This window comes from Poecilia latipinna, unplaced genomic scaffold (assembly GCF_001443285.1).
Source record: "Poecilia latipinna isolate Pla-1442-1.1 unplaced genomic scaffold, P_latipinna-1.0 Scaffold517, whole genome shotgun sequence".
Classification (NCBI taxonomy): Eukaryota; Metazoa; Chordata; class Actinopteri; order Cyprinodontiformes; family Poeciliidae; genus Poecilia; species Poecilia latipinna.
Window position 1 is genome coordinate 68,584 of NW_015113133.1, and position 27,451 is coordinate 96,034.

The 27,451-nt window shown below is 37.9% G+C and overlaps 2 protein-coding genes across 8 annotated transcripts in view; both read right to left on the reverse strand.

Annotated features, from left to right (window-relative positions):
* Window positions 1-3,756: 3,756 nt before the first annotated feature.
* Window positions 3,757-9,051, reverse strand: rnf141 (ring finger protein 141). Of its 2 annotated transcripts, none has more exons than XM_015040564.1 (6): window positions 8,790-9,051; window positions 6,121-6,316; window positions 5,428-5,536; window positions 4,840-5,021; window positions 4,565-4,672; window positions 3,757-3,970 (listed from the first exon to the last, which is right to left on the reverse strand). In XM_015040564.1, the coding sequence occupies exons 2-6, from the start codon at window positions 6,249-6,251 to the stop codon at window positions 3,820-3,822; spliced, it is 681 nt and encodes a 226-aa protein (XP_014896050.1). In that variant the 5' UTR covers window positions 6,252-6,316; window positions 8,790-9,051; the 3' UTR covers window positions 3,757-3,819. The 2 variants fall into 2 exon arrangements, with proteins under 2 accessions (XP_014896050.1, XP_014896051.1); XM_015040565.1 differs by having other exon boundaries at window positions 6,121-6,319.
* Window positions 9,052-9,673: 622 nt separating this feature from the next.
* Window positions 9,674-27,451, reverse strand: part of LOC106952455 (alpha-1,3-mannosyl-glycoprotein 4-beta-N-acetylglucosaminyltransferase C-like) — a 43,684-nt gene continuing 25,906 nt past the window's right edge. For 3 of the 6 annotated variants that reach the window (XM_015040562.1, XM_015040559.1, XM_015040558.1), the window contains 3 exons: window positions 11,713-11,858; window positions 11,480-11,627; window positions 9,674-11,065 (listed from right to left, as the gene is read on the reverse strand). In XM_015040562.1, coding sequence (XP_014896048.1) covers window positions 9,900-11,065; window positions 11,480-11,627; window positions 11,713-11,841 — 1,443 coding nt within the window. In that variant the 5' untranslated portion in view covers window positions 11,842-11,858 and the 3' untranslated portion in view covers window positions 9,674-9,899. Of the gene's footprint in view, window positions 11,066-11,479; window positions 11,628-11,712; window positions 11,859-13,883; window positions 15,204-27,451 lie in introns of those variants that run through there. The other 3 variants (XM_015040563.1, XM_015040561.1, XM_015040560.1) reach the window with 3 other exon arrangements.

Consider the following 27,451-nt stretch of genomic DNA (forward strand, 5'->3'; position numbering starts at 1 on the left):
CTTGCCAGCAGGCGATAAATCTGCTCTTACTCACTACAGATACAAAGATGCTAGCTAGCTAGTAAAGGTAAATTAGTAGCTAGCTAGCGGTAGCCGCAAGCTGTCTCGAGTCACAGAACGCAATGAAGATGTCTGCGCTCAACTCAAGACTTTTGCCTGAGGAAAATTATTTTTGGCCATTAATTTTACCTACATGAATTTAAGACTTTTTAGCTATTCACAGATAACGAATATGATTAAGTAAGTAAATACGCAAGGTGACTGAGTGCTTATGTGCAAAATCGAGCTTCTTTATTAATAGTACATTAACAGGGCTTCGATTTCATTACATCCACATCCAAACATACAACATTATGACTGAAAGTCCTCCAGCAAAAAACAAAAGTACTTCAGTTAGTGGAATTACAGTTAATGCTACAACCTTAAGGTGGAATACAAAAAAAAAAAATAAAAAATTAAAATACAGTTGTATCTAAAATCAACAGTGTCGGATATGTGCAGCAGTTCCACCAACAGATATGTGCAAACTAAAATTATTAAATGCATTGAATCACAACTTTATTCAACATTCAGAAAACAAAAATAAAATAGAAATATAAAAACGTTTCTAATTTAAGAGAACATAAAAAAAAGCTCAGTGATCAAATCAAAACCTCACCATCAAAACATTTTTACGAATTCATATCAACACAGAATTCATTAAAATCTTTGTGAAATAGAAATATCTGACTGAATATATATACTTCACAATCAGAGCTATCGTGTATCAGGAAATATGCAAGCAATAAAACTAGAAAATAATGATAAAAGTCAGCTTTAAAAAGTGAGATACATGTTCAGTTCATGACAATGTTTAAACATAAAACATTGTTTAAAAGTTTAAAGAATGGTTTATGGTATTAAGTAATAATACTTAATACAGTAATGTTTTAGAATGGTGTTTTTAATGTGTTCTTAAAGTGAGTATTGAAACAGACAGTACTATATTAAAAACTAGACTTTTAACTTGGTACAGTGGGATATTAGGGCCACTGTAGATGGGAAAAAAGGAGTAAATTTTCACCAATCAGAAATTTTGTAGAAAAAAACTTTACAAATTTCTGAGTTTGAAGTCAAACATTTGCTGAATTTGCTGAGACTAATCTCAGAAATTTTTCAGAAAAAAACAAATGTGGAGATTTCTGAGCTTGAAAAGTGGCAAATTCCCTAAAATATTTTTTTGAAACATTCAGAGTTCAGAAATTTCCAAGTTTTTCTCCTTTTCTGAGATTAACCTCAAAATTTCTGAGTTTTTTCAAGCAAACTTTCAACTTTCAAACTCAGAAATTTGCTCACATTCTCGAGAAAGTTTCTGAGTTTAATTTACTCCCTATTTTTCACCCCATCTACAATGACACGCCATCATAGTATGGTTTTAATTTTTGAAATCGTCAAGCTGAGGTCGGGTGTTCTCCACATAAATCACAGTTAATTAACCAGAGAGCAGGAAGCACTCAGAAATACTCAAACAGAACCCAATGAATTTCTGCCTCAAAGGAAACTTGGTACCAGCAGACATGAGAAAACAACAGCAGATTTACTCATGCAAACATATTTATAGAGATGAGAATTCATTTATTTTTATACAATAATATAGAGTATATTTTTCTATGTACACACGTAAGTACAATGAAAAAAACAAGAACATCTTAGAAAGCAAAGTAGGATTTTATCCGAGTGAGAAAAGCTGTCATGTTAGCCAACCCCTTCTATTAAAGTTCAAACCAATTCATCCAAAACACTTTTTGAAGGAAAATCTGAATCATGTCCCTCACAGCTTCACATCCCAGAGCTCATTTGGGACCGAGTGGGGAAAAAATGCAGGGCTTTAGCAAATGGGAAAGAAATTTGACGAAATCACTTTTCTTTGGCAGTTCAGAAAACAGGAATGTGCCTGATTTTGATTTGCGGGGGGAAAAGAAATGGGAAAACCAAGATTTTTTTCTTTTTTTTTTTTTTTTTTTTTGCGACTTAACAGTTAATGGCTTCCAGAAGGACGATCTGCCACAGGGCCTCCTGACTCGGCAATCAAAGTGGTTTAATCCAAGTCATTCCAACACAGTGGAACAATATTGCTTTCTAACTCGCATATATGCTCCCAAATATTACCACCTGTTTTAGAGGACAGTGAAGGCAACATCAGGTTTCGGTCAGTTCTGGTTTCAGTGGCGCTACAGCTCAGCTAACTCGGCCCAAACTATTACAACTCAGCAGGAAAACAGAAAACAGGACCTGATGGAAGCATGAACGTCATTCATTTTGGGCTTTTAGGTCTTTCTCCCATTGCTTAGCAACTTCGCCGCGACATTTAGCAACTTCTCAGACGAAAAAAAATTGTCCAAAATCGGAATCGGCAGGTCAGACTTTTTAAAGATTGGAGATCGACTGGCGAGAAAAACAAAAGAAAAAAAACATATAGGAGCTGAATAAAGCCAACAAAATACAACATATTTCTGTTGATTTAGGGCTGCAATGTATGATTATTTTAGTTAAGCCTTTAGAAATACATTAAATAATGCAAATAAATAATTACATTTATTTTTTACATAAGAAAATAAAGATTTTATTGCCTAAAATACAATATATATAAGTATTTATTTTCCCTTTAGGATCAATAAACTAATATTTTTAATTGGATTGAGTATCCTTACAGTACTGTAGGTCTCTAAAGACTAGTAAAGTTAACTTTTTTTCAGATCTGCATGGGTGTTTTAACAGTTTTATCCAAATTACAGATAAAAAACAAATAGAAATTTCTTGCACAGTGAGAGTCTTGTTTGGTTTTTACTGTTTTCTGAAAATTGTTGAAAAGCCGGAGATCCTTTCTGCCCACAGACATCACATCTACGGCAACTCTATGAAGAATCTTAGAGAGGCAGTATTACCTTCAGTTGTTATAAAATTGACAAAAATATCAAATAAGACTTAAAAGAAAGTTCCCACTCTTTCTGAAACTCCGCCCTCAGGAAGTCATCCCAACATGGCTCCTCCTATTTACCAGCGTTTCATTGAGAAGTTGCTCAGTAGATACTGAGTTCCACCAGGTGTTGCCTAATTGCTGCTGGCTAGTCTGAAGGAGCTGAGTGGAGGGCTGCTCTGTGAGGCAGAAGCTCGGAAGCTTTTAAACTGCAGCTCTGGGGAGGAGCTGTGTCGTCGAAGGCGGGGCTAGGTCCACCCAAGCATTTGGCACAGCTGAATGATATCACTGAATCTCCAAGGCAACCAAATGTGCATAGAAGGATCAAGGTAACACTCCAGTTACATTTTTAATGAAAAAAACAAAACAAAACAAAAACAAACAAAAAAAAAACATGATGACATGACAAGATGTAATGCTCAAAAAAGGTACATTTTACATAGAACTGCACCTTTAATTTCGCCTTAGGATCCACAAACTATTTCTGAAAATGAATTCATCTGAATTGTATCTGAATGTATATTTGAACCAGTTCAGATTCATCATTAAAAGCCCAAAATGATTCATGCTGATGATGGGTACATGTGAACTTCTCACCAGAGCTGCATATGTGTGTGTGTGTGTGTGTGTGTTATGGAGCACAGTCCAGTTTGGAACGACACAGAACACAGGGAGGAATACTCAGGCTGCCAAGTGCATTCTGGGAATTTGAGGCCTTGAACAGTAACATGGTGTCTGCTATTTAAACACAAATAAGACCCGACTGGTTGCTGTTTACGTGGAACATGAAGCTCTCCCAGTCAAAGTGTCACTGTGTGTTTAATTAGGTGAAGGGCTAGGCCTCCCTTACTCTGCGCAGTGTGTTAAGGCTGGTGTGGGTGGCCCGCCTCATCGGCCAGGTTCAGGATGTAGCTGACCACTTCGTCCTCCGAGGGGAAGTCGGACATCACCCAGGAGTCGTTGGCAGCCGTCACCTGCAGCCGGCAGATGGGACAGTTCCGGCTGCGGCCGCTCCTGCCAACGAAGAAAACGTCACACGATGTCAACGAGAAGCCAAAATAAATGAATACGGCATAAACAATACCTTTATATCAGCAGTCACGCTGCTCCAGTGCATTATAAGCCTGGCGGTCTACCAGGCTTTACTTGTGCCTCCACCAGGCTAAGCATTGATGATTTATTTTAGTTTCTTTTTCTTTTTAAACGTTTGCATTTTTTTAAGAATTAATAGTCAGAATTACTTAAGAGTCAATTAATAGTCAGGCATTAATCTTCCAATAACATAATTATCAAGTGATATTTATAATTTCCTGTCAACTTTAAACATTTTTTAACTCAAAAACACGGCAGGCTGCTGAATGAATGACTGACCCAGCGCCCCGACCACCAGGTTTTCTGGGGGAAACCCTGACACAGCTAGCACACCTACATTAATTTGTGGGGCTTCTGAGGGACCCGTTTGGGGACTTCTTTTATTCTGACTCTGTATTAAAGATTTAAAGGACAAAAAAAAAAAGTTTGTAAAAGTGCACCGCCTCACAGTTGCTGTTTTAATCTTATTGTTCTTACGTGTGAAAAAGATAAATAAAAAAACAAAGCAAGCTTCACCATTTGTCGATGCATTTCTGACAGAAGCTGTGAGCGCAGGGCAGGATGAGGTCGGCCTTTCCGTCCATGCAGATGCAGCACTCCTCCTGGTCGGTCAGCTGCTTCACCCTGCACTCAATAAAACACACCACTTCAGCTCTACAGCGCCTTGCAAAACTATTTATATCTTTAGAACACTTCAAAGGAAACGACATATGGTTTAAAACTTTTTTTTCCCTACTAATTAAAACTGTGAAAGCTCCCTGCTGAAAAAGAGCCTCTTCCTGTGTACTGACCTCCCCATCCACATGCTGGCCTGGCAGGAGTCGGTGGAGGGCAGCTGGGCGGACGAGCCCCTGACGGCGCCCTCTGCTGACAGAACCTCAGCCGCCTGGCTGGTGATGTCCCGGTACAGCTGGATGAACTGATACAGGTTCATGATGCGAGACGCCTCCACCACTCCGCTCTCCTTGTTTATCTGAGAGACGACAAACAAACTCAAACCCATCAACAACAGTTAAAAAAACCTAAAACATGCACAATGTCCTACTGGATGATCTATATATTCCATTTCCATAGTTCTACTGCGATCTGATGTATTCTGATGAAACAGTTGTGGAGAATTTGTTTTTCTCTAAGATGCATTTTCATCTTTTTCTTTTTGTTAATAGTCACAGTAACTGAGCATGTGTGATGGAAATCTTCCACTTTAATTTCTTTAAAAATCAAAAGGTCCAACAAAGGACTGGGTTTGTAAAATTAGCCTGTTGCAAGAAAACAACGGTTGCTCTGTTTTTAGCATGTAGCATTGTTTGGTGTGGCATCCTTTGTGAAATAAGTTTGAATTCAAACACAGTGGAATGTGGACCAGCACCGGATGTCACCTTGGTGCAGACGATCCGAACGGCCACCTTCCATAAGGCCGAAGCATCAGAACCGGGCTGGACTTCAAACAGAAGGTGCTTCTGCTGGCCGGCAGCCAGCTTGGCCGTCCTGAGAGGAGAGAAAACGTCGTAAACAAATAAAACAGATTCAACCTGAAGGCTTTCCGACAAACTTCATCCGAAGTACCAAAGTCGGCTGTCACTGACGTAAACGTGGGATGAAAATGACAGAATTGTTTCTTAGAGAGGAGTCTGCCTGCAGAACTCGACACCGAGGCCCAGGTCGAACTGGTGTCGAGCATTTTGAGAAACTTTGAGATCAGAAATTTTATAGAAGACACGAAAAGTTTTCGACTTTTGAAACTAGAATATCTTTTATATTAATTTCAGTATTTGAGTTTTTTTGGTGGAAATGCACACCGTTGTATCAGACTATCAGAGTAGGCCTCCTTGATTAGTTTGTTAACATTTCAGCTGTTAATGCTTGTCTGAGTGGAAAAACTAAATGAAACATTAAAATCTTGAGTCATTTTCTCACTGACCCCCCTCCCCCCATTGATCTGCTTCGTAGCTTTTTTACATTTTAAGAACTGAAAATAAAGTGGCGAAATCTTGCTTCCTGTCTGCAGACTAACGTCCACAGAGCATTATTAGTATGTTCAGAGAAACGACAGAGCCAGTGCTGAGACTCACACGTCATTAAGCTCAGCCACTCTGCCCAGGAACTCCTCATAGGTCAGGTAGCCGCTCTCTCGGACCAGTCCAGCATGTTTCACCAGCTTCTCAGGCAGATGGTTTATCTGACCTGAGATTTGCTGTCCCATCCTGGAAGCAGCAGCAGCACTTTACTGTCCAGCAGGGGGCAGCACTTCATTCAGTTCTGCAGCACCTGCTGGCAAAGCGAACTTGTTAAAACAGATCAAATGTCCTCTAAGGCTGCGTTCACACTGCAGCCGGCAGCCACACACTTCCTGTACTTACAGGAAGGTCAGATTCTGTTGTTTTGAAATATTTGTGATAAACATTAACAGTCGTAGTGGGGAGGCTGAAAACGTACCACCTCTAGCCTAACGGCTGAATTTCTATTATTTTTGGTCCTGTGAAAATACATACTGAATGAAATTAAATGAAAAATGTATACAACTGGGTTTTAAAACTACAACTGCCAGTCACTAGTGGCATGTCAATTAAGGAGCTGACTGCTAGCAAGTTAGAACAAAATATAGATCGACTAATAAATCAGCTAAAATCAGCTGGCTAAAATTATAATAATCTATAGAGCATAAAAACAAAAACTGAATAATATTCTGCACTTTAAGAATATGTAATTTACTCAATTTATGAGGCATTTGTTTTCTGTTTTTATATTTATGTCTGTCACAATAACACCTTTTATAATAAATTGTCCTGGTGATTGTTGCAATGTTGTTGTTTTGAGACCATTTTCAAGTCATTTATTGATAATGGCATAATAATGCTAGTTCACCCTCTGAATAAACTTTAAATTTGTGCAGAACATTCCACACAGGAACTGGAAGATATTTTAAATAAAACATAAAAACCAAAGATAATTTTAAAAAAAAATTAAATAAAAAGCGCTTACAACTCACACCAGAAATAAAATGGAGTGAACAAAATTTCCTTTAAAAAAATACGAATTATCAGAACAGAAATGATGGAGCTCATTTTCATTTATTGTGCAACTAATCGAGTCATTGCTTATTCCGACAAGCTTATTTATATTTTAATTCTCATCTGCTTTGTCAGAAACACAGGTGGAGGCCCGAGCAATCACCCGTCTCTATGACGATCACAGTGTGTGAGACTGAAGGAGTGTGTGTGTGTGTGGACGACTGTGTAACCTCTGGAGATGACGGTGCAAAGCAGGAATCTCATAAAATCAAGAACATCGTGAATAACCCTGAGCTTCTTCATGAGACTGTCTTCAGGCAGAAGCTTCTTCAGATTTGCTGCAACACAGACTGCTACAAGCACCTTTGAAATATATGAGATACAAGAATATCTAATACTGGAATACTGATTGCTTTCCAGTTTTAGAAAAATAATGTTTAGATCATATTATAGATATTTATATCAAATTACAAGGTTTCCCCCAGAAAACTTGCTAAGCCTGGTGGTTGGGTGCTAGGGCAGTCATTCATCCAGCGGCCCGTCGTGTTTTTGATTTAAAAATGTTTAAAGTTGGCAGGAAATTTGAAAATATCACTTGATAATTATGTATTATTGAAAGATTGGAAGATATACCTGAACACCAACTATAACATCCTACAATATGCAAACATTGTTAAAAAAAACTTAAATAAATAAGCAATTCTTAGCCTAGTGGAGGCACAAGTAAATCCTGGTGGCCCACCAGGCTTATAATACACTGGGGGAAAACCCGAATTATATACAAAACACTAACGGATACTCAGATTTGTGGTAATCATATCTTGTTCTATGTCTAGTAAAACTAAGAGCCCAGAAATCCTGAATAGTTTCAATATTTACAGCTGTGAGGTTGCGAGAGGATAATAGGTGTGTGTAACTCATTACTTAGTTGTGTGGTTTGTTGCAAACACCTTTAGTGTGGCTGTCCAAAAACATTCAGGACATGAAAACACCGACAGTACTGTACCCAACAAATTAGGGTTGCACAATGAACCAATATTGTACAATCATAACAATGTCAGTGTGTAACAAAGTAACAAAGGACTTTGTTGGAATGAAGAGTTACTCAAATGGATGGAGCTTACACCTGACGCAGGTGATAAGATGGTATAGCCCAGAAACTAAAGTCTATCATGTCAGTAACATCGTAATAACAGCTGAGAAGGCGAAGAATGACTGAAATGTAGATAATGTACCAACATTTGATGCAATGGCAACATTCAGCAATATTTCAGCTGGCAGATTTTCCAATATTATGCAGCCCCGTGGTAAATAAGTCTGTATAGTTTATCTAAAACTTTACTAACACATGTATTATTAAGCGGCTGTTGTAAATAAACGCCTACGTTTTAAAAAAATTACATTTTATTACTATCAATATGTTAATGGACCGTTGTATACAGATTGCTGGCCAACTGAGAACCATTTGAAACCAAATAAGCTACAAAGCGAACTCAGCTCCAGCTAACCAGTTCCAATTATTATCATTTTTAAAACATTAATTTCGGACCAAACTCAACTGAACCGAACCTCGGTTCAAATTCGAAGTTCTACTGATAGGCTATCAGCTAGCAATAAGCAGCAGCTCTGCTTCAAAACCGTAGCGAACCGGCTATATGCTAGCAACGAACAAGAAACGGTGTCACCATATTGGAAATTATGACGGAGAATATTACGTTATTCAAACTCACCACTCTTTTAATCCAAAAAGTTGAGTCTTCCGTTGCTCCCTTCGCTGAGAACTTGCTTTGACAAACACAACAACACACAGCGGCGCGGCTTGATGACGCAATCACCGTCACTTCGTTGTTCGCCGCAGGTGAATTGGGTAATTTCTGTTCGAAGGTTTTCAATATTTGTTCATAATTTACCTCCTTGTTCATGTGGTTTAACCCGTTGAATTGTAAGTAAATTGTCGAAAGACGTTTCAGGCAGTTGTGGTCTCATTTGTTTCCTGCCGCAACAGGAAACAAATGTTGCGGGAGAGAGAGAAAAAACATGATTAAAAGTCAACCCTAGTGAAGTTGTCATGTAATGCCGCACAAACGTATTCATTCCTCTTAGTCCCCTTAACTTTATTGTATTAGAATTTAATAATAATAATAATAATAATAATAATAATAATAATAATAATAGTTATTATTATTATTTGTATTTCTATGACATTATAAAAACAAATTCAAATATTCCAATACTTCGAACCTTTATACATTGTGTAATGGTGCAACCAAAGACTATTAATTTAAGATCATATCTGATAGACCGGCTGATAGAATGTTTTTTTCTCATGGAGTTTGCATGTTCTTTCGAGATAATAAATATAATATAATATAATATAATATAATATAATATAATATAATATAATATAATATATAAACATGTTGATTTGAAAATTATCTCTGAGTTTTGTAATGTACCACCAGATGGCAGTAAAGGACAAAGCAAACGCTGAAAAACCCTTTAATTTTGGGAAATAACTATGTTCTTTAAAGTAAGGTCTTACACTTTTGAAAACTTAAAGATCTATGATCTAACTTAAAATTACTAGCACGACTTAAAAAAAGCCACACAGTTCCAGCAATGTGTAAATATTCTTTTATAAATAGATCCTCAGAAAATGAACATTGTATTACAAATGCCCTTATGTACACAGCAGTTCTGTTGTTGATGCTTCACAATGAAAATATACAAATCTTTAAGCAACCCATGAAAATATGGATCGGTTTAAATTTACAGCACTGTAAAAGTCCAAAATGAACTTGTTGTATCAAACTAAAAAGTACAGAAAGACCTCAACATCCCTACATTAACTGACCGACAGGCGGTGTGGTCCAGAGGCTGATAGTTCTGATGATGAGCCATTCTTTCTGACTAGCCGTGACAACTATTCTGACACACTCAATGTCAAAGCCAATCTTGTGGTCCACATCATTAATCTCAATGTTGCCCACTTTAAACTCTCCTAATGTGATGTAGGATGTACACTGTCTTCCCTGTTTGGTCTCCACAGACTTCTGGCCTACTTCCAGAGCTCCGTGGTGAAGGATGTCGTTTTGCCGATCCTCCGTCCCTGTCACTATTTTGATTCTGCTAATTTTTGTTGATTTGTTGAAGATTATGATGAAAAAGTCTCCGGTGCAGGGAGGTTTCCCCCAGAAATACTCATCAACTATACTGCTGTACGCCTTGGTGGCGTCGTAGTTCTCAAAGACGTTGATATTGGTGTAAATGCCGGCCGGGGGGTTGTCCGGGATGTCTATGGAGTCTTCCTCGAAGTCGTCATCCTTCAGTTTGTTCTCCACGCCTTTGTAGGACGAGTAGTAGCCCATGTGCTGGAACAGCGAGGGCTTGAATCGGATCACGTCCTTTTGAGCCAGCAGGCCCCGGAAGTGGATGAGGAGCCAGTCGCAAGGCATTTCCTGGTAGAACATGAGGAGGAAGTGAGCCAGGCGGGGCAGGTCTCTGGAGTGGTACAGCTTCCCGATGTAGCCCAGCTTGGAGAACTCCATCATCACCCAGTAGGAGCCTTCTCTGGAGGTTATCACCTTCTTCAGCGCCGTCAGGAAGTTCCGGGAGCAGCGCACGTCGTCCTCCAGCATCATGTAGAAGTGTGACAGGTTCGTGCAGAAGTTCAGGAGGAAAGCGTAGTCGACGTTCTGCTTGGAGCGGAAACGGACTCTGTCCTCCGGGTCGTTGTAGTTCCTCTTCAAGCCGTCCAGAGAAGGGTAGAACTCCTCTGGGGCCTGGATGACCAGGAGGCGGCCAGCTATGATGTGGTGAGCGAACTTCCTGGTGATCTCTTGCACCACGTTCTCACACCAGACCAGGTCAAAATCCGCCAGGTGGACCACAACCACAATCTCTTTCAGCTCCTCATAGCTGGACTGGTCAAAGATGGATTTAATTGTCTCCAGGAGGTAGCTTCCCTTTTTTCTCTTGACAGATGCCAACCCGATGGTAAGATACTCTGAAATAAAATCTGTTTTATAATCTCACAAATAAAATGTTCATGTTCAAGTTGGCAACAAACATATTCAAGATGATATCTAGTTGAAACCAGATATTTCCACAAACTTTTTGAAAGTACATTGTAAAAAGAACATAAGCCTTAACTTTTGGAGACATGTCCTTTAATCTAAGTGTTTCTCTATAATTGCCACATTTGGAGAAAAAACCCAACTGAGTTACGCAGTGGGTCAAAATTCCAGGAAAATACTTTGAGATGCTTGTTAACGGAGATCCAAACAAATAATTAAAAGGCAGTTCTGCCAAACAGTGAGGAAATATATTTAAAACCTCTGGCTTTGAAGAAAGTTATAAATGGTTTTATATGATTTCTGTAAATATCTGGTTTCAATTGCATGCCTGGCATATTGCTTACTTTTTCTTGACAGTGGAATCCCGGCAAGGTAGCGATACGTCACATTGATGCTCCCAGAGAAATTGGACAAATCTTTGAATGTGTGCACATATCTGTCAGAGCTTGAAGGATGAATCAAAGTCTCTCCCAGCTGCCTCTTTTCACCTTCCTAAAGCACAAAAAACCCCAAAAGATCAACAAGGAACGACACTGGCAGAGGTTTTAGACACTAGATTCCAAATTGAGACTCGTACCAGGACGTAACCATCATTCATGTAAAGGTTGAAAAAGAGCAGCGCGGTGAGCAGGAAGGTGAGGACGGGGAGTGTGGATCGTTTTCTCAAACACCTCATCTTGTCCACGGACTTCCACAGCAGCCTCATGACCACAGCTGTGACTGCTGGGAAATAAAGAGAAGTGATGTAAGTGGGAATAGTATTGGTTTTTGTTTCAGCTCCTTTTTTAGCTCTGGACTTTTATTGCCACAGAGTATTAAAGATAAGAATCTGTGAAAATATGATTCACTTTAATGAGAAGGTCAGTTAAATGATGGTGCTAGACGGACGCCTGCAAGGTAGCTGAAGCAAAACTAAAATAATAGTTGTAAGGAAATCTGTAGTACCAGAATGTCTGGTGGTAATAGAATAGAATAGCTGGTTACATCATTAACCGTGGTAGCTAGAAAGCAGAGCTTCTGTAGGAAAACAGATTAGTGTGATCTGACATCTGTAGACTAGAGGGAAAGGAGCTATATATGGGCAGCCATTTGTAAAATTACAGTCAAATATTAACAACGATAATTTGTTTTATATAGCCATCCATGAAAGAAAAAAAAAGTGAGTTCATTTTTCAGATTGATATTTTCACAATTTCATTCATTCATTTATAAATGTCACAGTTTCTAACTAAATGTTTAATTCGAAACCTAAATATTTAGTTTACATATTCATATTTATCTCCAATTTAAATAATTAGCTAAATATTTAGTTCAAAATTAAATATCTAGTTTGCTACTTGGATACTTAGTTTGGAGGTAATTTTTTTAGCTAACTTAATGTTTAACTTGCTAAATAAATATTTAGCTTCAAATTATTAGCTTGCAAAATAATTTTTAAAGTGGAGGTAAACATTTAGCTCGCTAGCTAAATATTAAGTTTCTAGCTAATTATTAAGTTTGAAATACTTAGTTTCAAACTAAATACTTAGTTTGGAGCTACATTTTTAGTTGGTTCACTAAATATTTAGCTTCTAACTTAATATTTAGCAAGATAGCTTTAGCTTGCTAGCTATTAGTTTGGTAGTAAGTAGTTTGAAACCATGATATTTATAAATGAATGACTAATATGGTGAAAATATGTGTTTCTCCTACGACAGGCTAAGTGAGCCAAATGATAGTGTAACTTTACAAACGGTGCCCCATTGCTATGACGATGTTTTATAAATTTACAGAACCTTCCTTTAAAATGTTCTATCAATCCCTTTGGGGCTCCAGCAGATATAAAAACTTTAAACCCTTTGATCTGTGAAGCTTAGTGCCAATCATCAAAATCACAGGGTTCTTAGTCAGATCTCAACACGTACACTTATTTCCTGTTAACTTGTTGCATGAATATGAGACACATCAGTGCAAATGATATTTAATCTTTTTGAATATTTGTAGATTGAAGAAAAACTCAAGTAAAAAAAAAAGAACTGAAAACTCAGAAAATGGCAAAAAGAACAAAAAAAATGGAATAAAGGAATCTGCAAAGGTATTCCATCATCCTTCCTCATTATCCTGTACAACTCCTGTCTTTATGGTTGGATGCCAGTTATTCATATCTATCAAAATAGATTATTCTAACGTTAATCAGAATAATAATCAGCTGCAACCCCGAGGCATCAATCAAAGCCTGGACAGATTGTCATCTTTAATTACGTTTTGATGAGCTACTCAACATGACAGATGTGACCGTCGGGGGCTGAGGCCGATGCAGAAGGCTGATCTGAAGGTTTTTCACTGGATGAAGCTAAATGGCTGCTGGTGATGGATTGTTTCGTTAATCCGCTCACAAGCTGAGACGTCAGTCATCTGTTCTGCTGTTACAGGCCAGATGATTGTCCAGATGCTCTTAAATGGATTTTCTGATAGGAAATTTACGCTCCTGGACCGAGATATGATAATATTAAACAGATTTCTTACTGGACTGATTTTTTGATGGGAAGTTCTGTAAAAATATAGCGGTAACTAGAAGTTTACATTCATCGAATAAGAAAACACATTCACCTTTTTTTTTCTCACTGAAGTTAAATCAGACCAAACTTCTCTGGTTTTAGGTAAGTTAGAATAACCCAATTTATTTCTATTTGCTAAATGCCACAATAATGAGAAAAATAATATGTCATATTCATTTATTCATGTCTTCAAACTCAAAAGTTTACATACAGAGTGATTGCCACCTCTTTAAACAATGAAGGAAAGCCCAGATGATGACGTCAGGACTGGAAACTTCTGATTTGAGTTGATTGGAGGCACCAGGTAAAATGCTGCGTTACGTCAGTCCGCAAAATGGCGACAGCAAAAGATGGGAGAGAACACCAGAGAGAGCTGGTTGTTCAGCAAAACAGAAGAAATCTGCATTTCACGGTACGGTAGCTATTTACTATATGCAGAAAAAAATCGAACCTTTAGACACGCAGTCCTAAAAGTAAAAAAACAACCTTATCATTCATTCATTCGTCACTCAGGTTCCATTCAAACCAACAGAGTGTCCTCCATCTGCTGGAGAAAATGAGCTGTTTTGGCTTTCTGTCATGAAAAAGCTCCACGGTGGCACCTGAGGGAGTAAAGTAGAAAGACAATGACGGCTGTCACAAGTCAATAATATGAAAGCCTTGGCAGGAACACACACACACACACACGCACACACACACACACACACACACACACACACATATTCACACACACCATTATCTGAGACAGCAGCCTGCGAAATCTGATATTGAGACGAGCAAGGAATACCTAACAAGGCACCGTAATGGCCGCCCGCTCACTCCGCCACGGAGAATCCTTCTAAGAAATGAGATTTTTGTTTGCTTTCTCTCCTTGAATCTGAGCAACAAACAAGCCTCCTATAGGTCACATACATTTATATGGAAATGAAGCTGCGTTCGGCGGGATAAATAAGCCCCAAGTTTGAGGTTTGGGGTGGCAGTGGAGAGTTGGGGGTGGGGGGTGGGGGGGGACAATTTGCCTTTACTTCAAATGCTACTCTGCTGAGGTGTTTATTTTATTATTTCTTTTTCTTTTTTTTTGTCAGCAAATTATCAGCATGCATGCCCAGGGAGCTCATTTCTACAACTGGAGTCATTTTAGATTAGAGGCTGTAAAAAAAAAAAAAAAACAGATAGAGGAGAATACCAATGAGCATCTGCATTTCAAATAGTAATACATCCTCAGAGAGTTGCTCTTCTTCACTGCGCGTTAACCAGAGTCTCACTGAAAGAATAAAAGAAATGAGAGCTGATGGGGCCCACGCACAGTCGCTGTTTGAAACTTTTCTGAAAAGGAGGGGAAAAAAAATGCAGTAGAGCACTTAAAAATGATAAACAGCTGGCGATGGCTGTTTGCACACAAAGCTAGATGGAAACCAAACTGGTCCAATCAGGTTAACCTGGTGCTTTTCAAACATTTAGAAAAGAAAGTCAAAACTGAAAATTAGGATATACACAAGAATAAAACCATGAAAGAAATTTCTGTTTGAATTTTTTATTTTTATTTTTATTTTTAATTATCTTCAGATTCTTTTGCAAATAAATTTGGATTTTGATCCAGGTAAGATAATTAAATGAAACTGTTCAATTCAATTCAAAAGTAATTATTGATCCCAAAGGGGAATTAAATATTATTAACTTGAGATTCTTCAAAGAGCTGTTGTAGACGTTGATGTCTGTGGACAGGAAGGATCCTGCTGTAGCAGTCTGTTTTACCTCGAATTGGAAGACGCCTCTGACTGAAGAAACTTTGTTTTTCTTGATTTTCTTTTTTTTCTGATTTTTTTCTTTTGTCACACTTCCATATTTGAAGTTATGACAATACAAAATGCAGTTTACTAAACATTTAATATTGCTTATTAAGAAAAGAAACGTATCTAAACTAACCTGGCCCTATGTGGAAAAATTAATTGACTGTGATTGACCTAATTTTTTGGCTGAAGTTCCCCCACAGCATCCAGACCTGAACACTGACAGACCTGTAAAATCAGAATTCAAGATTCAAGAGTAGAAAGCAACATCTTGATCTGAAGAAGCTACAACAAATCCTTTGGGTCGTAATAAACCTGATGGACTAAGAAGGAGTCATCGCTCACATTCATATGTGTGTGAAGGCAGGAGAACAAATACTTCAGACGATACACTGTACGTTTGATTTACACCGTTTGCTTAATTAAATCAGATTCTTCATATTCATACATCATGAATACATAAAAATAGACAAAACTGTTTTATTGTGTATTGACAGAAAACTCCAGGTGTATAATAACCTGAGGAGACTGTATGGTTTAAAGTGGCAGCATTAAGTGTTTCTAGGCTCAGAGTGTCGTTTTATAATCAAATAACTATGTTAGCATCAGTTTTTATAAAAACACCTGATAAAACAAATATGACTTAAAAGAAATTTTGTAATTTAATTCCTTGACTTTGGGCCTCTGTCTTTTTAAAACATCAGTTCTTTCTGATATTCCACCTTTAGGAAGTCATCATAACATGGCTCCTTTCTTAACCCTTAAATAACATTTAATCAGTATTACACTGAGAAGTAGCTCCTATAATGAGCTCAGCAGCTCCACCAAATGTTTGCTAATTCCTGCTGGCAGTTTACACCATAAAAATATAAAATGTTAACCAATTGTGAAACAAAAAATAAAAATAACATTTTAAACGTGAAAAGTGAGAATGGATGAAAGGTAAACGGATACACAAGTCAGCTGTGATTTGCTAAAAAAACAGAAAGACTGCAGTAGGTTAGATGAGATAAGCTTTGGGCTGGAGAGCTAAAGATTTAATAAACAGCCTGTAATGAAAGTGCTATTGTGGAAAAATTAATGAGTAAATTTTTCATTTCGACCTTTGAAACTTAAAACCACTGTGCAGCACTGGCAACCAGTAGGACACTGGGATATGAGCAGGATACGCCCTGGAGAGGGGAATGAGTGGAACGGGACGAGATGCTGAAACAGAATCTGCCTTTTCAGCAGAACCCTGCGTGTAATGCGTTTGGTCAGAAAATGATGGATGGGACGGTTTTTGCAGTGGAGACAGAGGGACGCACATGGAGAGATCCTGTTATCGACTGGATGAATGCAGGCAGCTAGAGGTGGTTAATGGTGGAGGGATGGACTGGGCTGCCGGGAGTCTGAGAGAAGAAATATCACCTCCTTTACCGAGTCAGAATGAATAATTCCACTTTGAAAAGTGGCCTGGACTTCCACACTTAAAGCTGCAGAGTGTAACTTTTATAAAAATATGTTTTTTCCCCCCGTATTTATTCAAACTGTCACCATGTCTGACAATATGATAACCTGTGAAAAAAAAAATCAATTTCCTCCATTTCCTAACTGAGCTACTGTTGCCAGTCTGCAAAACAACCAATAACAGCCAGGAGGCGAGTATTGGCGCTGTCAATCATCCTCCTGTACGCTGCTAAATGTACTAGTGGTTGAGAAACAATGTACAATGTACCCATACGGGAAAACTGGTTTATCCTCCGTCATGAGAGGTTATGCTAACTACCCTTAGCATTTGTAGCAGGTTATGTTGTCATAGCTCGTCAAAAAGAGCTAGCAAAGTTTAACTCTTTGTTAAATTGTAACTTAGCAAAGAGCGAGTGGGAGGAGATGAGCACAAGAGTGATTGACAGCACTAAGACCCTCCTTCTGGCTCTGATTGGTTGTTTCTGAATGAGTGGTGTATTTCTGCAGTTAGCACTAGGAGAACTGGGAGAAGGCTTGATTTTTTCATAGATTACCTGTCTTATACCATCAAGACATAGATAAATTAAAAGACAATAGTTATTTTAATAAAAGTTACATAATGCAGCATTAATAAATTGATATAAATAGATCACTGATTGCAGCTTTGCTTCTACAGCTTTCCTTCTCTCTGGGACTAAAACTGCCAGCGTTCTCCTGTCAACTTCTCTGAGAGGAAACTCAGAAGGCATTATGAATAACGGCAGGTGGCCTCGTAGCAGATGCACATACACCGCTCACATCCCGGGCAGGCACCGTCTGAAAGAGTGAGTCAGGCAAGATGATAGGTCGATTCTGCCCTTAGTGGGTGGCAGGTTCAAAACAGACACAGACAATAAGATGTGACTCAAACGGTTCAGATGAGAGAGAAGAGTGAGCCAAGAGCTCAGGTCGGAGGCATGCAGCCACTCTTCATGGTGATAAATATTATGTTAATTTTTGTATTTTCTTTTTTTTTTTTTTTTTCTTTTTTCCCCAATTGGGAAGGAAATTTAAAAATTTAATTTTAGATTTTCTTTAAAACACACAAGTTAGAATTTATGCAAACAGACTCATACACAAAATTGTGGGCACCACTAGCTAAAACGTTAGCTGTGCTAACCCTAAAACACTCCTGCTTAGCAGAAGCTAACGCTAAACAGCTAAATTCAGCCGTGTTCTTAAAGACAACAGTTATAGTGTTGCATTCTGGGTACAAAACAAATGTCATGATGAGAGGAAATAAAACAGCTGTGTAAACAACCTTCACCCACTTCAAAATAAAAGCATGAAGATAAACTACTTGAATATTTTTTAACTGTTGACAACAAAAATTCAACATGGATGTCAAATTTTATTCAACTGTATGTTTACGAAGCAGTCGAGTAAATTAGCGCTTAGAATGTATCCAGTAAATTAGTTTTAAGGGAAGCTAAGCTTGCCAAATGTTTTCAAAGTTAGCAAATAACTAAAGCGCTAAAAGAAAAATTAGCTCTGCAGTTAGCAGAAGTGTGTCCACCACACCACTACATATACCTGCACTTCACAAAACATTTCATTGTCACAGAAGCAGAATGGATTTAAATATAATCCACAAACAAGAGTTAAATCATAAGCAAAAAAGTGAAAAGATGCATTCTAAAAATCAAGAAAACAGTCTTAGTTTAATTCTATTACAATTTATGTTTAATGCATTATCCAGATGGCACAGAATTTTAACTTTACACAATATTCTCTAAAATACAGCAGCATTTCACAACATAAAGGACACACAGTCATTCGTCCGTCCGTTTCTTCTCTAAGTTTCTGTATTTTTAACCTCATGCATACAGACGCTTTCTGAACGTTTTCTCTCCTGCCTCCAGCTGAGTCACCTTGAATAAATAAAGTCAGACTGACTCAGTGATGTTCCCTCCTGATTCCCTCACAGTTCAAATCAAAGTGGAGTCTGAACAATAAAGATGGCTCGGCTTCTGGCTGTTTGGGTTTTTACTTCAGAGCAGATCATCACAACAGAGACGTGATCCGAGATCCATGACAAGGGCTGTTAAAGAATTATTAAAAATTCATTTTAGATTACAAACCTTTTCTTGTAGAAACCAAGTAAATATAGTCTGACCCATGATGTGGGTCTCAGACTTGCGATGGTGTATGGTGTCATTGTAGATTAAACAAAAGGAGTCAATATCCACCAAAAAATTCTCAAAATATTTGGAATCTCACAAATTTTGTAGAAAAAATGTTGACATTTTTTTTAGCTTCAAAAGTTGAAAATCTCCTTGAAAAAAGACTATATATATATTACTATATAAGACTATATATATATATATATATATATATATATATATATATATATATATATATATATATATATATTAATCTCAGAAATGTTATAGAAAGAAAACCTTAGAAATTTCTGAATTGAAAAAGTAAAACACGTACAACTTGTGACAAATTTCCAAAACTTGAAGATTATCGGTTTTTGAAACAGACATTTCCATGGTTTTTTCCTAGAAAATTTCTGAGATTAGTATTTTTTTTTTTTACCAGCAAATTTTCAACTTTTCAAATTCAATCATTTTTGTGTTTTTGTAGAAAATGTTTGACATTCCCAACTCAGAGATTTACATGTTTTTTTCTGCCCAACTCTTGATTTTTTGAGCTCGAATATTTCCTTGAAAATTAATCTCAAAATTTCAAAAATCTTTTCGTGGCAATTTACTCCTCTGGTTGTTTTCTCCATCTACAACGACTCAGTAGGACATAGAGTTGTACAGACTGTCGTGTCTGCTGTGCCTCCCTACGGGCCTGGAGCAGCGAGCTAATGTGGGTCAAAGCGCTGGCTGCTGAGGCGAGCCCATCCTCATCACAGTCGCCGCCACTGGGGCCGCAGAAGCCTTTCATGTTCGTCTTTGACCTGAAAGGTAAATACACTCCAGATGCAATTTACATGTACGGCAGGCCTGCTGTGCGCCAGCGCCGAGCTTCAGAAGAAGAGAATTGTGTTAGCTCGGGGGCCGAAGGCCCACTTTTAATCCTGAATACTGAGCAGCTTGTTGCAACTGCAGGAGCCGATAACGGAGATCAGATTATTTTAACCAATGCTAATGTGAAGAGGTTTCTGCCTCTAATTTGCCACTTACATCTTACAGCTGGCTAGAGATCAGCCAGAGCGGTTTGAAGTGGCTAAACTGGACAGAGAACCAAGATGTGCTCTGGACATTTTTAAAAAGGATAAAAATCAATGCAGTGGAATAAAATAAATATCTTTTCTGTTCCACATGTTGTGCTTCCTCATAGCCTCAGGCAGAGATTAGGTGCAGCCCACAGAGGTCTGATAAACTCACTTCTTTCTCTCTATACAGCTCTCAGCTCACAGCCTTTATTTATTATTATTATCATCCTCACTTTGCACCTCCTGTTCAAGACCTGATCTTTAATCGGTACATTTTCTCTGTGCTGCATAATTTACAGGTATTTATAACCTGGGAACAATCTTGTTTGTGTTGAATATGTGGAGCAAACCGGTCGTTATCAGACTCTAACATATAATAATCATCATCTTGTTGAAAAGCTCCGGTCCTTCAGGGCCGGTGTTGTGTGACTTTTGGTGGCACTTTAAAGGGGTCACTGTTTATTGGTATCGTTTATGTAATGATAAATATTTTAATCTAGCTGTCAGTATTTGGTAGAAGTTAGTTTTCATTTTTCAACTGTTCCTCTACCAAGTCTTACATATGAACAGGCTCTGGTCCGTTATTCTATTGTATTTTAATCACAAAGCCAAAAGCTTGGCTTTTTGCATTGGTTGTTTGAATTTAAAACTCTCAAATGACATCTAATAAACAGAAAATAAATAAATAATAATAATAAAAAAAAAAGTGTTAGAGATACTAATGCCAACAACTGTTGGAGAGACCTCCAAACTCATTTAGGCTTGTTCGGATAATTAGTTTGGAACAGAAATTAAGATGATAAATTTTTAATGACCTCCTCTAACTGAAAAAAGAACGTTGTGCACCTGTTGTCATTACCCTCCAGTGTCTCTTGCGCGTGTGTGTGTGTGTGTATGCATGTGTGGGCATGTGCATGCGTGTGTGTGTGTGTGGAGAAAATTTTGTTTTTTCAGTGCCATAAGACTTTGTTAGACTTCATTACATAACCAGTTATTCATAGAAGAAAATATAGTGGAGGGGTTTTTATTGTCACTACTGAATCAGAATAACTATTACAATTGTCTTGTTGACTTTTATGTGAATCCAGTGAAAACAAGTTCAATTAAAATGTCCATACATTTTTCTGATGAGGCAACCTTCAGATCTAAAAACATATGGGGCCAAAGGTATGAAAGCTAAAAACGAAACTGAAAAAAATATATATTTCCATTGAAAAATATAATTAGATCTGAGAATATTAATGGAGCAGTATTATGTAAAATCAACTATTTTGCGCTTTACATCATATTATGTTCTTCCCTCATGAAAAATATGTGCTTGCATGTTTGGGGAATCATTTAATCTGCATGGCAACCATTCAGCTGTCCAAAACGCCTGCATGGACCTAGCCCCGCCTTCTAGATGCAGCTCTTCTTCAGAGCTGCAGTTTCCAAGTTTCTGCCTCACAGAGCAGCTCTCTCCCTCTCACTTCCTTCAGACTAGCCAGCAACAATTAGCAAACACCTGGTGGAACTGTTAAACGCTGGTAAAAAACTACAACAACAACAACAAAAAAATCAATGTTGTTAAAGGGTTAATAGAGGAGCCATGTTGTGATGACTTCCTGAAGGTGGAGTTTCATGAAGAGCAGAAGTTTTTAAAGAGACAGAGGCCCAATTTCAAGTCGTTAAATTACAAAGTCAAATTTCATTTCATTCATATTTGGTATATATACCATTAATGTTACTTGATTGTGCTGTAAAATGATAAAATGCCTGAAAAACACATAACACTGCTCCTTTAACAGTGAAATAAATGGACTGAAAAATTATGTTAGATTAGAAAAGAAACAAAATTAGTTTTTTAAAAAGTTACAACAGTGATATAACTCAATGTTAAGACAGAATGTAAGTGTTTTTTATAAATGGATTTGAAAGGTGAGTACTCCTCACATGAAAGACTGTTACTAGCATGACCTGTTAGCATTTAGCTACAGTCTGTTCAGTGATCAGCTTTCTCAGTCCCCTCCCTACCAGGCGGGTCAGCTGTCCTGGCCGGTCCGGTTGCCTGCCGAGTTTCTGATGAATTTCTGTTCACTGTGCCGATGCCTGAGTGGGCGACAGGCAGGGCACCGATCAGACAGGTCACCCATCCAAAACAAGGCCCATGCTAAAACTCACACTGAAGGCAGTTAAAGATCTCCAGTTGATCCAACAAGCGGCAGTGGAAGAAAACAGGAAGAGCCAGAATAAAAGACCAAAGAGTTAATAAAAACTCAGCACAAAAATGCTCCAATTGGACCCTCTGAGACAGCAGTGTTAAGCACTATGCTGCTATGACAGCTGGAGTACAGAAGGACATTAGGGGAAGTGAAAGAAAGTTCAAATTTGGACTTTTTATAGATTTCCGATGTTTTTTTTTTTCCAGAATCAGATTTGTTTAAATTGTAGAGTCTTAAATCCTATAGCAAAGAACAAACTGCTATGTGATTATTTTTCATATTATTTTCTTATAGTAACATGTTAATTGAAGTCTCCTTGGTTATTTATATGGATTTTGACAGATTGAGCTCAGAATTCTAATTCTGTGTCACAGTCAAAATTCTGAGATAGGAGTGGGCGATATGGACATAAAATTTTATCACGATATTTTGCAGTACTACGGTGATAATGATAAAAGTGACGACAAAAACTACTACTTTTTAATAATATCCCCACAAGCTCTTGACGCTCTTGAAAAACATATTTCTGTGTACTACACTTCTTTGGGACAGTCACATAAACAAGTGTAATTTTTATCACTAAAATGCACACAGCAACTACATTTAATTATATTTTTAAATGTATTGATATTTATTGATTTGATTTATTTATTGATAAAGTGAACGATTGTAGAAATAAGAATCCCAACAACATGGATAGTTTCAGAGGTTTTTAAACATTAATTGGAATTTATTGCAACAATGACAAATTAAAATCTTATCATGACAGGAAATTTATCACGATAAACGATAGCCCATTGCTATTCTGAGATTAAAGTCAGAATTCTTTTTTTTATCAGTGGCCCTAATCCTCTTCCGTACTTCAGGATGATTTAAACGTGTAAAATTAGCAAGCGTCGTCCCAGTTTCAGAAACACTCAAGACTTTGAATCGACAGCGCTACGCTAACTGCTGGCCGCTGTATTTGTTTAGCAGGAAGCACCTGGAGCCTGATTTCCACAAAAGCTCCTGTTTGAAATTCAGCGTGTGTGTTCACACCAACATGGTCACGCCTCTGGCTGATGCTCCAACCCTGACTAGGCTTCCTGTAATAGAAATATTTAGGGTTATTATGGTCACAGCTAATCCATATGCAGCGAAGAATGATAATGACAAGAGCATGCCCAAAAAAAAATAAAAATAAAAAATGCAATTAATTTCCAGGAAAACGGCTCCTCGGCGCCTGTAATGAGATGCCGAATTAATAAGCTTGTGTGCCGAACAACAAAGCCATTTGGTAAACAGCACTGTTCATTTGCCTGTTGACATCCAGACAGTGCATGAACCCAGAAGGACACTAGTGAGCTGCTCTGTGTGTGTGTGTGTGTGTGTGTGTGTGTGTGTGTGGGTGTGGCAGGAAAGCAGGCAGCAGGTTTTGATGGAGGATTTTGGAAAATAACACGCATGTGATTTTTGCAGTCTAATTTGTTGAAAATTTGAATACAGTTATTCCTTATGATGCTCTTTACTTTGCTTGTCTGAAGATGTCAGCCTTTTGGATCCAAGGCTGAAAATCAAATTCCAAATTTTTCTGTTATCTAGAAGTAATCACTCATATTTGTGCAAATTTGAAATGCAATTTCCTGTGTTTCAAGGCAGCTATGTGTAATTTCGCCCCGTATTTTACAGTTAAATGGTGTGTTCTGTTTCGAATCATTACAACATGAAGAAGATCTATCACATGTTCCAGAGTTATCGGCCATGAAGCATCAACTTGTCAAAATGAGAAAATGCAGATGGACTGATTCAGGATTCTCTACTTATGTTTGGTTTGGATATTGATCAATTTTTTTTTTATTTCATGGTGGGAAAAAAAAGATGAAAAAATTAAAAGATGAATCAGAACTTGAGTTTTTGTTGATCAGTAGTTGTCAGGATTCAGTGAGTTTTCTCTGCAGTGAGGCGTTTATGATGACGATGAAGGTGATTTTTGGTCTTGTAAAATGTCTCCTGTTGCTCCTGTAAGAAGCTCTGCAGCAGTGAGCCTGTGTTTAATCAATTACAGTTAAACTTAAGAATATTCATACTCCTAGCACACTTACATTAAACATTTTAATTTAACCCAGCAGTGTTTTTAGCAGTTCTCTCACAAGAGTAGAGGCGGGGAGACTGATCCAAAATATCGACAGTACAGGTATAAAGTTGATATCCGTATCAGATTGATACTACCGTGGTAAGATCGATACTATGGAGCTAAATTGGGGCCATAAACTTTGTTCAAAAGGGGAAAAAAATAAAACTGAAAAAAATAATAATAAAAGATTTGAAACTGAAAAATATTTTAAAACTGAAAAAAAAGTCTGAAATTGGAAAAAAAAAACTGAAACTGAAAAATCTTTGAAAAAAGTTTGGAAATCATGGCAGGGACATCCGTAGTTGCCATGATTTTTAATTACATCTTGTGAATGAGCTTATTGAGGAATGATTTTAGATGCATTTCTTATTTAATGGAAACATGGCAATTGTGAGATTGTGTCTTTTTTCCACAACAGCACAATAACAACAAAGATTTGTGCCAATTTTTATGGGAACACAGCTAATCTCTTGTTCAGACGTTTTCTGTGTCGTTTCCTTCAGTGATTCTTGGTGCTGCGGCCCCCTCAGGCAAGGAAGTAAACAGTTTTTTTCTTAGAGTTTGGTTCTTTTGACAGTGCAGAGCGAATGTGAACTACACCAGCTGAAAATGTAACAAATGTTGCTATTTTGGTCTCAAGAGTCTACTGGACTATTAGGTGTGAAAACACCCTTAGTCTCATGCTACACTGTGCAGACCCTCTGTCTGCTCTGATGCTGATTCACTCACCTCACCGCTTTATGTGGTTGACATAGCACTGCATTATTTGTTTACATAAACCACTGTGGAATTTCAGAGACAAGGATCCAGTGTAAAACTGGGCCCATTCAGACAACAACTGTACATTTCTATATTCACATTGCCTTTTCCTGCTCTATTATACTGTTTTTGCATTTGACTTCAAGCTCATGTTTTGATTTTAAGATGTCATTTTAAACGTACAAGCTCAGCAGAAACAAGCAACACAACAATCTATTTGGAGATGTGTTAAGAATAAGAAAAGATAAGCGAACCGCTCGAAAAAAAGCAAACAGACAATTTGCTGGTGTCTCCAAGGCGACGTAAACAACAGCTCTACACAAGCAACTGCAGGTTTTTTTGAAAGGAAAAATGAAAAACAGAATGAAAACACTTAATGGTTCTCACTACAGCCTTCCCTATTAAGACCATACAGACAGTCTACCAGAAAAACACTCTCCTCTACTTTTGTCAATTTGCCTCCTGAATCATTCAGCAATGCAACAAAGAAAGGACACAATTTTTACTATATATATATATATATATATATATGTATGTGTGTGTTTGCCAGCAGTCAAGACCGAGACAAATTGTTTTTTACATACTTTAATAACGGTTGCTCCATGTATGATTGAGGCTGTGTAATGCAATCTCCAGAGCAGAATTAAAGCTGATGCGTGGATCCAGACTCTAAGGAAAATGTTAATTGAGTTCACAGAAAGTAAGCAGTGAAATCTTCAACAAGTAAACAACATTTCCTCCAGAAGAAAGCAAATCTTCCTGCCTCCAGCTGGGAATTTTACCGACTGCTTCTCTGCCTGGTTCAATGTGTTTACTTATTCATCAAGGTGGGGTGCTGGGAGAGGGGGGGGGGGTGCAGAGGGGGGTTAGTGGGTTGGTGGTGAGGGAGGAGGGGTGGGGGGGCTGCCGGTTTCTGAAGCTGCAGGAGGTACGCTCATCCTGCTGCTGGGTGAGACGGGCAGGCGTGATTAAAAATTTATGCAAACACATGTGGATGCATAACCTGCAGCGAGTGTTGGTGAGCGGTGATGCATGTTCAGCTGTCAGTAAACAGGTAATCTTATAAAAGACAGGGAATTGGATTTGATTTATTACCGTTTTGCTGTGAGTGCTCTTCCACAAGAAATAGGACAATGAGCACACCACCTCCTTTTTTGTTTCTTTTTTCTTAAATAAGTCTGGTTGAAGTTGTACATGCTTGAAACACTGTCTGCTTTATTAAAGACGCAGAATTATGTAAAATCAACTTTTTTGAGCTTTGCATCATGCTATAATGTTACTCCCACATCCCTGGAGCGTTGCTTTGATTCTTTCATGCATGTTTGAGAAATCCTTTCATCTCCATGGCAACCATTCAGCTGTGCAAAATGACTGACTGGACCTAGCCCCGCCTTCGAGGATGGAATTCCTCCCCTGAGCTGCAGTTTTCAAGCTTCTGCCTCACAGTGTGTCCCTCCCTCCCCCGCTGCTCCTCCACTCAGCTCCTTCAGACTAGCCAGCAGCAATTAAAGAACTGGTGAAACTGAGCATCTGCTGAGCTCATTATATGAGCTATTTCTCAGTGAAACGCTGGTGAAAATGTTGTTAAAGAGTTAGTAGAGGAGTCAAGTCATGATGACTTCCTGAAGGCGGAGTTTCAGGAAGAGCAGAACTTTCTTAGAGACTGAGGCCCAATATCAACGCAGTAAATTAAAAAGTCAAATTTCAGGTCATATTTGATATATGTAGCATTTCTGTAACAACTGAACACTTGACTGTTCTAAAAATGGCACTACGTGTCAGGAAAATACAGAATGCTGACCCTTTAGTGAACCATCAGTGATGCAGCTGAGAGAAATTGAAAACAGAGAAAAGGACTTTGTAGAACATATTTAAAGGAGTCATTGCCTTTTTTCAAATCAAAGTAAGTATGAGCAACACAAAAATGTTACAAACTAAAACCCTTTACAGAGGCATACAGTTCCAAGCACCTTTAAGGGCAACTGAGTTCATGGAAAACCCTCAGGCCTTCACCATTTCCTTGTACTTCTCCCTAGAAGTGTTTATTTAAAAAAAAAAAAAAACATGGTATTTTCCCCCCTTCATTTTCTCAATATTTAGAATCTGACTATTCTAAATATTAAGATGGGTATCATTCCAAAACGTCAGCAACAAGCCTGACTGGTGCTCACAGGAATAGAAAAAAATAATCTATTATACTGGGTATGTGTGTTTTTTCCACATTCTGAATGGAAATGGTTGAAACTTCAAAACCGC